Source organism: Phocoena phocoena, chromosome X (genome assembly GCF_963924675.1).
Source record: "Phocoena phocoena chromosome X, mPhoPho1.1, whole genome shotgun sequence".
In the NCBI taxonomy this organism is placed as follows: Eukaryota; Metazoa; Chordata; class Mammalia; order Artiodactyla; family Phocoenidae; genus Phocoena; species Phocoena phocoena.
The window spans coordinates 85,074,365-85,088,401 of NC_089240.1; the positions used below are offsets into that span (position 1 = coordinate 85,074,365).

General features: G+C 41.8%; 1 protein-coding gene across 1 annotated transcript; it reads right to left on the reverse strand.

Annotated features, from left to right (window-relative positions):
• Positions 1-836: 836 nt before the first annotated feature.
• XKRX (XK related X-linked) lies at positions 837-12,254 on the reverse strand. The gene is made up of 3 exons (XM_065901189.1): positions 11,891-12,254; positions 7,181-7,449; positions 837-1,582 (listed from the first exon to the last, which is right to left on the reverse strand). The coding sequence occupies exons 1-3, from the start codon at positions 12,223-12,225 to the stop codon at positions 837-839; spliced, it is 1,350 nt and encodes a 449-aa protein (XP_065757261.1). The 5' UTR covers positions 12,226-12,254.
• Positions 12,255-14,037: the final 1,783 nt, after the last annotated feature.

The following is a 14,037-nucleotide window of genomic DNA, read 5'->3' on the forward strand; positions in this document are numbered from 1 at the left end:
TCAGCTTCTCTGAGATATACATCAAATGTTGGTCAACGAGCACAGAAAAGCCAGGTTGGAGGGAATCCCTGATAAGGAGGCATGAAGTGAGAGCTTTGATTCAGCCACTCCACTCAGCACAGAGGAGGCCCATGCAGGTCCCTGAGATAGTCATTCTGCTTTATGCCTTGAAGGAAACCCACTCTGTACTCCCTCCTCAGAGTGTGCCTTTGAAGGGCCACTGAAAGGAAAGATCCTTGATGAGTGATCACTAGTAAAGTCCTAATGGCTAACTCATTTAAGGAGCAGCTCTTTTAATGGTGGGGGTTTTCCTCTTAATCAGTGTTTCTCACTGGAATTAAAAGACCCCAGCCACGTTCACAGTTACAGGTTTCACATAAGTCAGACTGTTTCCCGGGAGGTACCCATAGCTGATAAGCAGGCACATCCTCTGATCAGTCAGGATATATTCTGGTGGGATTCTGGGCCATTCGGTTCAGCCCACAGAAACCTCAGTAATGCTCAAGCGAATGAGCAGAGCTTAAAGGTCACAGAGAGCCTTAGGTGCATGGAGGTAAGTTATCTCATAGGACAGCCAGACAGCTGACCTGGGTGGGAGGAATGTGAATGATATATCTGACCCTCCCAGGTACACAGTGGTTACCTTGGTGTCCAAACATAGTAGTCAATCTTAAGGAAATAAAATCTATTTGGGGGCTGCTCTTTCTTCTGATAGGCTTTCAGAAAACTCAAAACAATGTCCTGGTGGGTACTCACCCATGAGCCTCATCGTCTCCTTCCATTTCACAGTTGCTCTTGGCAACCCCAACCCATCCCAAAATACCCAAAAGACAGAATCAGACAATGCTTTGCCTTGCTTCAGCATCAATGGATGGCTCCGAGTTCTCAACCCTGCCCCGAGGGTGCTGGTAGCAGCAGACACAGTGGAGACAGTCCACTACATTGTGGGTGAAGAGTGAGCGCAATGGGTGCAAGTACTGGAAGAAAAGGAGCATGAAGCCAATGGAAATCAGATAAGCAATAATGAGCTGCAAGGCAATCAAGGAATGACAGTAATTCAGTAACACTTTTGCTCCAAAGAACTTAAAAACCAAGACCATGATCACATTCTCTAACAATCTCACACTATAGTGCAGGCCCATATGTCCCCAGTTCTGACCTTTCTCAACAAGGTCGCTGTCTGCTAACTTCAACTGCAAAGCTGACCAGCAAGAGAAGTTGATGCCAGCATAGAGAACGGTAACGGAAATCAACACCACTAAGGTGCCAAGTCGGCTGAAATTTTTCTCAATGTTATTGGGCATATGGGCACCACTCCTCCAGAACTTAACCCAAGGCTCAAAGAGGATAATCAGGAAGTTCAGCAATAAGAAGGGCACAGCCTTCAATTTCAAGGTGGCTGAAAAGAGCACGAGAATCATGAGGCGGGAGGTGATCTCCAATGTCCGCCAAATGGTGATGCACAGGACTTCTAGTGGACCAAGGCGAATCTTGTATTCATCGTACTTGATCTGGATAGCCAACATATTGCAGAGGGTAGCCCCATAGGTGACAGATATCAGGGAAAAGACTATTAGCACAGCTGTAAGAAAAAAAAAGAAACAGAAGAAAATAGATAATCAGTCAATGTTGGTAAAGCTTGTACTCTGACCCAGAGGTCCAGACAGATGATAGGTGAGACTCAAGGGCCCAAGTCAAGAGCAAACCTACGAATGAACAGAGCTATGTAAACAAACAGCATACACAGAAAGAAAATGGAAATAAACTAAATTATTTTGCGTGACAGGGATTGGGGCAGTTTTTAATTTTTTCTACATTTCTCTAGTTTCTAAATTTCCCATGAAATAAGAAATGAACATATACTGGCAATATTTTAATAATCATATAAACATACAAAATAAAGTAAAAAAACAGTGGGCCTCAGAACCATCACTGAGGGGTCACTAGCATTGAGAGGTCACTAACACAAGAAGAGTACATATAAAGGGATGGGCAGCATCTACCTGATGAAACAAGCTTCTGAGAAAATAGTGCTGGAAGCAGAGAGAACTTGATCTGAAAAAAATCCAGTCTTAGGAGACTCAGAGAGAATGCCTTTGGTTATAGAAGTCCCTGCTTTGATGAACATCTTCTTCAAGGAACTAATCTTGTCTGTGTATGCTTCTAGAACATAAAATATATACTGGAAATTCCATGAGAGCAGAAGGGACCATGTCTATTTTGTTCACTGCTGTATCACCAGAGCCTAGCACACTGCCTGGAGCATAGTAGGTGCTCAACAAATGTTTGTGGAATTAATGAAGAATTCTGAGTTTAGAGAGGCACCATAACATACCTACGGTTAGAAGTGCTTGGTTCAGCAGTGTGAGAGCTTGTGCGACTCACTGAATATCCATGTGCCTCAGTCCCCTAGGTCACTGACATACTCTAGAGTTGCTTGTATTACTCATCAGCAATACCAATTTCCCAATGCTTTGGTATACTTTAGGAGTCCCCAAAGTTCTGGCAGAGTGGTTTAAAAATTTTTAAATCCTATTTCCTAGCCCATAACATCCATACCACTGTGCGTTAGAGTAGGGGCCCTGAAGGATCAGGATGCCCTCTAATCCTGCTATCCTAAGTCTCAACTATAGGTCACACAGTGGTCTTTCCTTTTCTTCCTTTCTTTATATCAGAGGATACCAATCACTAAGAAAAATCTAGTGCTCTCAAGGAGAGTGAGACACCGGAGTATACTCATCCAAAAGAAAAGCTGGAGCTTTCTGTTCCCATAAAAACACTGGATCCAGGGAACTAGAGCCATTGAAATGTCAATTTAATCTGCAAGAAAAGTAAAGACCTTCCGATAGAAACCCAGAAAGAAGCACAGCGTTGTTTCCGAGATCTTTTCCAGCTCTAAGCAGAGGGTTGCAGTCTCAAAGACTGGAAGACTCTCTTAAAGTGTCTACTCTTATCTTTACTTTTATTATTTATTATTTTTTCCAGCTTTATTGAGATATAATCGACATATAACATTGTATTAGTTTAAGGTGTACAGCATAATGATTTGATATACTCTTAGCTTTATAAACCACTCTAAGTCCCATCCTCAAGAGTTGATGCTCCTTGTAGAGTTTGGAACATCAGGGTGTATGTACAGCCAGCCAAGTGTGGTGATGCTTTCCCTTAAATTTAGAACTCATTTATTGATAGTAGTGTAATAAAAAGCAGAAAGCCTGATGCTTCCAATAAATGTAAAAACACCTTCCATCTGTCTCCCTACAAAAAGACACATGCCATAAGAGGTCATAATGCTGCTAGTGAAATTTGCTCATCTATGCTGATCCAGACGGCCTCCCACAGAAAAAGGAATAAGAAAAGGGGTAGCAAAGAGAAGACAGGAGGGTGGGTGAAAGTGAGGAAAACTAAAACCAAGAAGTAGTTCACAAAACCTTAAAAGAGAGGGTGTTGTCAGAAAGTTTTTAATAGGAGAAATCACTGAAGAATTGAAAACAAGGCCTTGTAGAAAGATTCCCTTACATCCTTTGTAGAGTGACCTATAGTTACAAACACGTATCCTAAAGGCAGATTCCTGCATTCCAATCCTCTTTGCCATCTATTACTTATGGAACCTTGTGGGGAAATTTGCTTAACCTCTTGGTGCCTCTGTTTTCTCATTTGTAAGATGTGGATAATAAGTATCTCATAGTGTTGTTGTGAAGATTTAAATGAAATAATTAGAGAAATTCCTGGAACATAGTAAATGCTATCTGTTAGCTCCTATTATCATCATCATCATCACCATTCTCTATTTCCAAAAGTACAGGAGATGCATTTACTTTGTTTAGGTGTTACCCTGACACTTAGGAAATCAGGTGATTTCAAAACTGATAGAACATCTAGACATAAGCCTTACAAAAATGTGAAAAACCTATAATAAGAAAATGATACAATTTTACTGAAGTATATTTAAAAATATTTAATGACATGTACTTCGGTAAACTTGTATATAGTTAGCCCTCTGCATCCACAGAGTCAACCAAAACCACGGATAGAAAATACTCGGGAAAAAATTCCAGTAAGTTCCAAAAGCAAAACTTGAATTTGCCATGTACTGGCAACTATTTACTTAGCATTTACATCATATTCATAACTATTTACATAGCATTTACATTGTATTAGGTATTATAAGTAACCTAGCGATGATGTAAACTATACGGGAGGATGTACACAGGTTATACACAAATACTACACCATTTTATATAAAGGATTTGAGAATCTACGGATTTTGGTGTCCGCAGGGGGTCCTGGAAACAATCCACTGAAGATACCCAGGGTCAAGTATAGTTTTATTGCTACGGGTCTTATATATTTATGGCACAGAGTGTAGTGATGCTGCACGGATGTATATTTATCTCCAAACTCATCAAGTTGTACACATTAAATAGGTAGAGGTTTTTGTTTGTCAATTGTACCTCGATGAAGTGATTTTTAAATATTTAACGAAATGGAGACTTAAATTATCTTCTAATATGAAATTGATTGATCCTGTAAAGATGTAAACTCCCTCCAAAATAACCTAAATAATTGAATGCAATCCCAATCACAGTCTCAATAAAATGTTTTTTCTTTTATTGTTATTGTTTTGCTTTGTTTTGTTTTCTGGTGGGGGAATTGACAAACTGATTGTGAAAATTCATTCTGTTTGGAAGATCAGGCTAAATTGCTCTACTAGATCTGAGCTGTGAAAGGCCTTTGAAAGGCACAAGACCTAAAAGCAATAAAGAATTTGAATACATAAAAATGTAATACTTCAAAATGTCAGAAAATACTACAAGTATATTGTCTCTTACATATAGTGTGTTGCACATCTGTTACATGTATGACATATATATGCACATTTTAAATGTGTGTATGTACACACATACAGAACATTATACAAATGTATACATACACACTTATCCACAGCAGAGAAAGGATTAATAGCCAGAATAAGTAAATAGATCCTCCAAATTAATAAGGAAAAGATAAACAACCCACTAGAAAAAGTGAGTAACATATAAATAAGATATTTAAAGAACAGAATGACCAAACTTGAAATGATGCTCAGCTTCACTCATAAAGTAAATTATTAAAACAGTTATTTTATAATTACATAAATATTTAGTTTAAGATATAAAGAAACAGGCATCTTCATACACTGCTGGTGGGAATACAAATTCATGCAACCTTTTGGCAGTACTGCTAAAATTCTAAATATGCATATCTTTTCTCCCAGCAATTCTCCTGCTAAGAAGTTATTCTACAAAGTCTCATTCCAGTACACAGGTGCTTATAAAGATGTTCACAGGAGCATAGTCTGTAATCAGAGAAAAACTTTTTTGCATGGATGGAAAAATTATAAACAAACTTTAATCCTACCAACAGAAGATTAGGGAAATAAGAAAGAATGGTCCAATTCATATAAAGGAAATATATAGTATATTTATCATTATTATTATATATATAGATAACTGTTGAAGAAATATTGGCATACTTTTGAAAAAAAACATGCTGCTGAATAGAATGTTTAATTTTCCTTTTTTGGCAAATATATATATACACATATATATGTTATATGTATGTTTATATTACATAATAAAAAGAAGTCTGCACTACTTTGTATAAAATAGATAACTAATGAGAACCTGCTGTATAGCACAGGAAAGAAAGAAAAAGAGAGAGAGAGAGAGAGAGAGAAAGAAAGGAAGAGAAAGACAGAGAGGGAGGGAGGAAGGAAAGAGTCTGGAAGGATATACACTAAATGGTAAACAGATTACCTTTGGGAAATGAGATTACATCTCCTATTTTGTATATATTCTGCACAGTTTTGAGTCTTTACCATAACCATGTCTGATTTTTATAATTAAAAAGAATAAGGACCAAAAATAGTAATACATGATCATGGTAAAAAGAAATCCAAACCATATAAAAGGGTATAAAGTAAAAGCTAATAAAAGTCAGCTGACTTCTCATTTTCACTCGCTAGAGGTAAATGGTTCCTTGCATATCTTTCTAGAAATAGTCTGTGCATATACAATTACCTGCAGGCCATCCGGTTTGTGCATGTATTACTTATATAATGCATACATATTTTAATTAGATGATTTAATTACCCTCAAAATTCTCAGGAGGAAGAGCATCATCATTTCCAGATTTTTCTCCCCATACTACTGTCAATTCTAGGTATGTAAAAAGCTTCAAGACCAGTAGAACTTCATGAACAATTCTTAGTAGAGAAAAAAAGAGGGCGCATTTCCTCCTTTATTTGAAACATAGGGCTTTGCCAAGCAGGGTCAGCACCTAATAATAAGGCAACGGTCCAAAGCTGTACCCACAGCTGTACCAGCTCCAGCCCAAGCTAGAGGCTTACTCATCTCGGGATCCCTCTTTTACAAGTGGGAAATTAAGACAGTGACCTCTTTGGTAACTTCCTCTAAAGATTACAGAGAAGGTCAGAACCGGGACCAGGCCTGACTCGCATCAGTATTCATTCCACACCCCTTTTTCTTTCTCCCCACTGAAGTTGGAAGGAGTGATTAAATCAGTGGTTCCCAAAAGTGGCTGATCAGAATCAACTGGGGTACGTTAAAAAATGCAGATTCTTGGCCTCCCCACACTCAGATTGATTCAGGTCTGAGTATGGGATATAAGTTTTAAAGGAAGCTTTCATCCAGTAATTATGTTTTCTCATGATCTGTAATATTTGGGAACCTCTTACTTAAAGGCAGCCATCCCTAAACCAACCAACCAACCAAACACACTCAGTACAATTTAAACACTGTGGGTAGGGAACATGTCCTACTGGCTTCTGGTATTACTCGCTTCTTCTGGGTCCAGAGAGGGTTTTTCTGTGGCATTTTTAGTCTAAACACCTTACTCCAGTTTCAGAAATCTGGTAGGCCGGAGATGTCTGGCTCCCCAAGCTGACTCTCAGTGCTGTACAATAGAACTAGTTCTATAATACCAATAGAGTAATCACTAGGCACACATAGCTACTGAGCACTTGAAATGTGGCTAGTATGACTGAGGAAATCAATTTTTAATTTTTAATAATTTAAATAGCCACATGAAGCTGGTGGCCAGTATATTGGACACTCAGGTCTAGATTTCTAAGACCCTTGATTTCAGTGGAGCCCTCCCCTCTCCTGACCCCACTCACCTCTACCCAGGGGGACATCTGCAGAGATCAGGGTCACATAGAGCTGACAGGTCAGCTGGGGCACTGAGCCCAGGAAGGCTTGGATCTGTGACATACGTTTGTAGGCACTGCGGTGCATAGCCAGGGTCCGGATGGAGTGGCCCACCTCCCATTCTATCAGCACCTCCTCGCCATTTATTAGCATCTTCTTTCGGGTGAGGCTGACATAGGGCTCCTCCTGCCCTCCTTTCTTCCACAGTGTGAGGTACTTAATCATGGCTTCCAAACATCTGCAGAAGTAAAGCATCATGAGTACTTAACTAAAGCTGTCCTAGGAAGGAAAGTTGTAGTGAGGGGGGAAAAATAACTCAGGAGGGCTGTGCTTCTTTTTGCCATTCCTTCTCTCCTGTTCTACTCATTTCTCATGCGGCAAGGAGTTGGTCATGCCTTCCACGTGCCACTTCAGTCTAAATCCTTTGTGTTGGGTTGGCAATCGACCAACCTAAGAACGCCAATTCAGAAGTGTTTGAGGACTTAAGAATAAGCCTGTGACAGAAAAATGGCTAGAACACAAAGACATGAAAAATTTGTTGAGAGAAAATGATGAAGGTTCCAAAAGGCTCTGGTTTTCATAACACCTCAGGTTCCTGAGGTAAAGCGTTCCTTATTCAAAGCTTTCAGCTCCATAATCAGAGCTTTTGAGCTCTGCTTTTTCAAAACAAAGCCCACAACTATAACTGTCTCAGCCAAAAAGTCTTGGAAGGGATCTGGAAAAATCTCTCAAATACACAGGAAAGCCATTTAGCAACGAAGGTACTTAAAAGGCTTGACAACTCAGAACCGAATATACTATATACCTAGGGAACCTCAAAAGATCTCTTTAAAGGTTGTTCTGGGGCCTCTTGACCTGTTTGGGAACAATAGCCTTTTAAACTTCATTCTTTCTCTACAAAGAGTAAAACATACTTAGGAGATCTTATCATCCTTGAAATAATATTAAGACCACATTTCCTGCTGTACCCGTCCCATATCCCCCATATAAATCAGAAGTCTTTAGCAGTTCTGATGTGGTGAAAAGAGAAGCAACTAGAACATCTTGTTTTGGAACACCTGAGTTACTACTTCCCCCACTCACACTGAAATAAATGGAAACTGTGAACTATTTCTTCTAAGTAAGAACAGTTGTGTCAAAAATTAAGCAGTCTTTCCTGATAGGCTGAGGGCACAGGTTGCATTTATCTTACTCACCGCCCTTATCACATAGTGGGCATTTGATAAATATTTGCTGAGTAAATGAAAGAGTTAGAAGGAAAAAAAGAATACAGGGTGAGAAGTGATGGAAGGAGAAGATAATAATTAATAATGGCAATGTAATTTAACAACAACAAAAAAAACCAGACCAAAGACGAGCTCAGATTTATATGCTCTCTAGGCCTTTGGCTCCCGATAGAAAAGCTTGGAACAGTGCTGGCTGCCATTCTCCGCAGGATCCCTTTTTTTAAAAAAAATATTTTATATTGGAGTATAGTTGATTTACAATGTTGTGTTAGCTTCAGGTGTACAGCAAAGTGATTCAGTTATACATATACATATATCTATTCTTTTTCAAATTCTTTTCCCATTTAGGTAATTACAGAATATTGAGCAGAGTTCTCTGTGCTATACAGTAGGTCCTTGTTGGTTATCTATTTTAAACATAGTAGTGTGTATATGTCAATCCCAAACTCCCAATTTATCCCTCCCCCCATCACCTTTCCCCTTTGGTAACCATAAGTTTGTTTTCTAAGTCTGTGAGTCTGTTTTGTAAATAAGTTCATTTGTATCATTTTTCCACAGGATCCCTTTGAGATTGGTGCATGTGTACCGGGCTAAAGCATGTAGTTTGAAACATCCATGTTGTAGGGAAAACTCTAAAATCCAGGAGAGAAAAAGATGGAAGGAGAGAACAGAAAAGGAAAAAAAGCAACTTTCTCTTCTTATTCAGGAAAAATGCACAAGTGCATTTCCACCAAGAGAGTTTAGATTTTAACCCAAGCCCATCAATACTATTGCTGAATAAAACATTGGGGGAGGCAGTGGCATGAAGAATTCTGTTTATGCTTCTATTCTTAAGGCCATTTACTGGTTTAAGTAAGCGTGTTTGCCTTGCTTATAAGCGGCAGCAAATGAGAGTACATTTTCATTTTCAGAAGTATCTTTGCATTTCATATAAGGGAGCGAGGGCCTCCAAACACCTTCATGTGCCTAATAGCATTCATCAAGTTCCTGCCTACCTAAAAAGTAATTTGCCTTGAAAATAAGCATTATCAAGGATATGATTTATGAGCTTTTAATTATTTTTTCCCTGCTGTGGGGTAGCTGACTGAGATTATAAATGCTTTCCAATCATTTCTAGTGGGAGCTAAATGACAAAAATGAAACATAGTACTCAACACTCCATATGGATGGTCCAAATCAAAGATGGCTTGGGAGGCCACAAAGCAAAGAGAAGTCGAAAACGGAGCTGGGGCAGAACTTACTGAAATTTGCATCTTAAGAGTGATTGATCCGTTAACTCAATTTATTGCATTTGAAAAGGACAAGAAGAATGGTTTCCTTGTTCCTCTAATGACATCTCTAAATGACATCTTGGTTCCAAGTTCGAGATGAGGTCTTCCTTTCACAGTTTAACTTCAAGATTTAGAACTGGAAAGGCCCTTTAGATTACCTAGTACAGAGGTTGCATAGGCCAGCTGAGTCACATCTGACGAACAGCTGTGGCGTGTTTGGCCCAGACAGTTCTTTTATTTAATTACCAAAATCAGTTGTCAACATGTTCAATCATTCCATTTCACATAAAATCCTGTCTTGGGAGCTTGTCCTGAAAAGTTGCGGCCTTGGCGATACAGGGTCTGAATTTCAACAGGGAAACAATGGGCTGGAGCTGTAGAGAGGCTGGCCTCCTTTAGGCAGATCTTGCGGACTCCAGATTACCACAGTACTCACTAACTAACTCCATCATTTCTCTAATACCGAGACTTCATTTTTACTTATCATCACACATGAAACTACTGTTTTTTCTCATCCTTGGCTTGCTTCACTCATTTATGATACCTGCCTGGCCCCTGTAAGTGTTTGAGTTTACGACCCATCATCTAGCCCAACCCATTTATTTTACAGATGAAGGACCTGAGGCTCAAGGCATCTTCAGGGATTTCACCAAGGCCATGTAACTAGTCAATGACAAGGGCAAACTAGATTCCAGGTCTCCTGAATTCCAGGCCACTGTTTCTGTTTTTGCTGATGGAGCGTAATCAATTCCTCCCCATTTAAACATATTGATAAATTTTTTTAAAGGGGGCAGTTCCATCCTGAACTTCAGACTGTGTTTATTTCTAAGGATGAAATATCTTCCCATTGCAATTACAACATCAACACTCTGACCCATATTCCTCAGCTGACTGCAAGTTTCTGCCTCTCTTGCAATCAAGATAAATTTGGTCCATTCTTTCCTACTGACCTCAGAAGTTTTGCAACATCTCTCTACCTTGAAAATCACATAGCATCCAGCTGAGACTTCTGACACAGATGCCTGTATCCCTAGGATAAGGCACATTCTTTCTTTTGTTTTTTAACATCTTTATTGGAGTATAGTTGCTTTACAATGGTGTGTTAGTTTCTGCTTTATAACAAAGTGAATCAGCTATACATATACATATATCCCCATATCTCCTCCCTCTTGTGTCTCCCTTCCACCCTCCCTATCCCACCCCTCTAGGTGGTCACAAAGCACCCAGCTGATCTCCCTGAAGGCACATTCTTGTCCCTTCAAAACGATCTGAATGGAAAGACTCAATACTATTACATTGTGCTACAGCATCCAGATGGAGAGATAGGCTATCTTCCTTTGCCCCCTTCTAACCGTGTACCTTTATTGCAGAAAGATACAGAGATAAATAGGAGACCAATAAACTGACAGAGAAAAATAAACTACAATGGGTTTGGGTACCAGATGAGCACAAATGGCTTAAAATACTTTCCAGATGTCGGGCTTCCCTGGTGGCGCAGTGGTTGAGAGTCCGCCTGACGATGCAGGTGACACGGGTTCGTGCCCCGGTCCGGGAGGATCCCACATGCCGCGGAGCGGCTGGGTCCGTGAGCCATGGCCGCTGGGCCTGCGCGTCCGGAGCCTGTGCTCCGCAACGGGAGGGGCCGCAGCAGTGAGAGGCCCGCGTACCGAAAAAAAAAAAAAAAATACTTTCCAGATGTCAAATAACTCCAGAAAATCTGAAAATATCAGTAGCAGCAGCCCAAGCAACTCAGGGTAAAGAAACTGAATGTGAGATGGGATGGAGGGAGTAAGGAACTTCCATCCAATTTAAAGAGCATCTAAAAGGCAGAGTCAAAACAACACACTCTGAAGCTATAGCCTGTGTTTACAAGGTGACCACATCAGTTGGTCTCATACCAATTTCACAACCCGAATCCAGATAGCAAACATTGTCAAATGAAGTCTTATTAACGGTACCATACATGGTTTGGGAACACAGGTACATGCCATATGTTCATTGTGGTGGCACTTAAGACTGCAGATAAGACTTTTTGGATGGTAGGCAGGGAAACCAAGAGTGGGAGGGAATGGGAGAATCGATTCGATTCAAGGCACAGTAACAGTCTTAAAAATATTAAATTCATCTTTCTCTGCACAGTTGGGGGGTAGGGGAGGAGGGAAAAGATTTAAAAGTTGCTCACCTGATAACAGGTCCCAAGAGGATTAGATGCATAAACAATGATAGTGGCTTGTCTTTGGTCAGATCTCTGTGGACAAAAATGAGGGTCAACTGGACCATAATGGATGAAAACATAAAGAAGGAAAAGGTGTATGCCATCCAGTAGGTTTCACTATTCTTCCGATAGATTCTAACCATGTACAAGGCAGATGCTGCCTCCCCACAGTACAAAAACGTGGAGAAGAGGATGCCAAATGGAAAGGTAAATCGGGGGTTCGTCCCACGGATGACATCTTCCTCCAGAGAGGATATCGGCTCCACGCTTGGCTCCTCAGGAATTTCAAAAACTCGGTCCATTGTCGAGGTTCTGAGTGTTGTGGTCTGGTCTTCAGAGCACTCCCATCCCCACCTCCCAAGAGAACCCTGTAGCCACTGCAGTGCAAGTACTGGTGAGGAGAGCTGTCAAGTCCAATTCCAGAACGGAGATCTACTAGTTAGAGCAGGAGACCGCTCTCTTCTCGTCTCAAATTAGACTTGTTGGAGTCTGGGATGAAGATCCCAGGAGTACCACTTTGAAACTAGACTCTTGATTGGCCCAGGATTCCAATCGTCAACTACGTGCTGTGGAAGTTGGACAAGGCAAAAGCAAGCATCTTAGCGCCCAGTCCGGAGTCCAATTCCAGGCGTGTCAAGAACCAAGGGACAGCTGTTTCCGTGGCGGCTCCGCCTTTCGCAGCCCCCCAGGCAGGACGGGTAGCCAGCCACTCTCGCGGGCACCGACACTCAGCAGCTCCTCTTGAGGAGCCCTGACCAGTGTGCTCTCTCAAATCAGCTGAGAAATGAGCCAGGGCAGAAGAGGGGGCGCAGCCTGAGCGTCCCTTCGGGGATCCAGTTCACTGCCCAGGCACCCTAGCTAATGCTAGGCTGCGGCTATTAGCTCGCCTGCTCGCCGGCGGTCTCTCCGCACCCGCGCTCAGTCAAGAGTTCTCACGGCGGCTCCTCCAATTCCCCAAGCTCCGCCCCCAAGGCAGCCAGGCCAGGGACAGGAGCAAAGTCACAACTCCGGCCCCGAGCGCAGTCACCGGGGAGAGAAGCAAAGCACGCGCCCGCTGCAGGATCAAGAGAAAGCTGGAGGGGCTTCTTTTCCACAGAGAAACTTTACTAGCGAAAAACACGACGTGCGGGGCGCCAACCCGGCCCGACGGATGTCGGCAAACTCTTGGGCGCCGTCTGCTGCCGGGGTCCTGCCTGGCTCGCAGTTCCAGCTATGAGAGGTCGGTGGCTTCAGGAACGAAGGCAACGATGGCGGGGCTGCACGAAATGGGAGAGACAGCTGGGGCCAAACAAAACCAGCCTGCGACTTCCAGGGCGGGCAGATGAAGGATGCTCGGTGCATAGAGGCGCGACAAAAAGGGGCTTGGGCCAACCTTCAGAAGCACTTCTCATCACGACCCGCGGACCCGTTGGAGGGAGCCACAGCTTTCCTCTTCGCCAACAGAAGCAGACCTCCAGTTCTACCCCGCCCTCCCTAACTAGCTCGCTCCCACACTTGCCCAAGCCAGGCGGTTAAGCAGGAATGTCTCTCTCGGCCTCAGGGTTGAATTTCCCTAGGTCCTATTGCCCTACAGATTTTATCAAGGTGGGGCTGGGGAGAGACCTGGGGGGCAATTGGGCCGTAGAGTTTCCTTTCCAAGCGAGAGTGTATGTAGCAGAAGGAAGAAAGAGAAAGAGGGAATGTCAAAGAAAGACTCAAAGTTAGCCCACAGACCCATATTATATGCCTTGATTTCTCCACTTGCAAAATGAGGCCAGGATGGGAACTTAAGAATGAACTTTCAGGTCTTTGGCTGTAAGGTTCTGAAGAGGTGCCAAATTCTAAATAGACTGGAGAGGAGCCAGGAGAGCTGTTAGTAAGAACTGAGAGGTGTGTCTTAAAGAGCTCTGAAAATTGCCTAGATTCTTAAGAGCAATCTTCCCCCACCTTGCTGAGCTTTTGTTTTTGTGCTTTCATTTGCATAATTCTAAACCCCAGGGGAAAAGAGAAAACATCTGCCTCCTGATAATAATATAAATGTAGCCTGTGCCAATCTCCTTTTGCTGCAGGAAGTCAGTAAAAAAGATCTATGTGAGGAGTGGCCAAGTAGCAGCCACCAAAATGATGCCTTCAAG

Coding starts and splice junctions, on each gene's coding strand:
- XKRX (XM_065901189.1), bottom strand. CDS start 12,225: ATGGACCGAGTTTTTGAAATTCCTGAGGAGCCAAGCGTGGAGCCGATA. Junction 7,450..11,890: donor CTCTTGGGACCTGTTATCAG/GTGAGCAACTTT, acceptor TTACTTCTGCAG/ATGTTTGGAAGCCATGATTA. Junction 1,583..7,180: donor AGATGTCCCCCTGGGTAGAG/GTGAGTGGGGTC, acceptor TTTTTCTTACAG/CTGTGCTAATAGTCTTTTCC.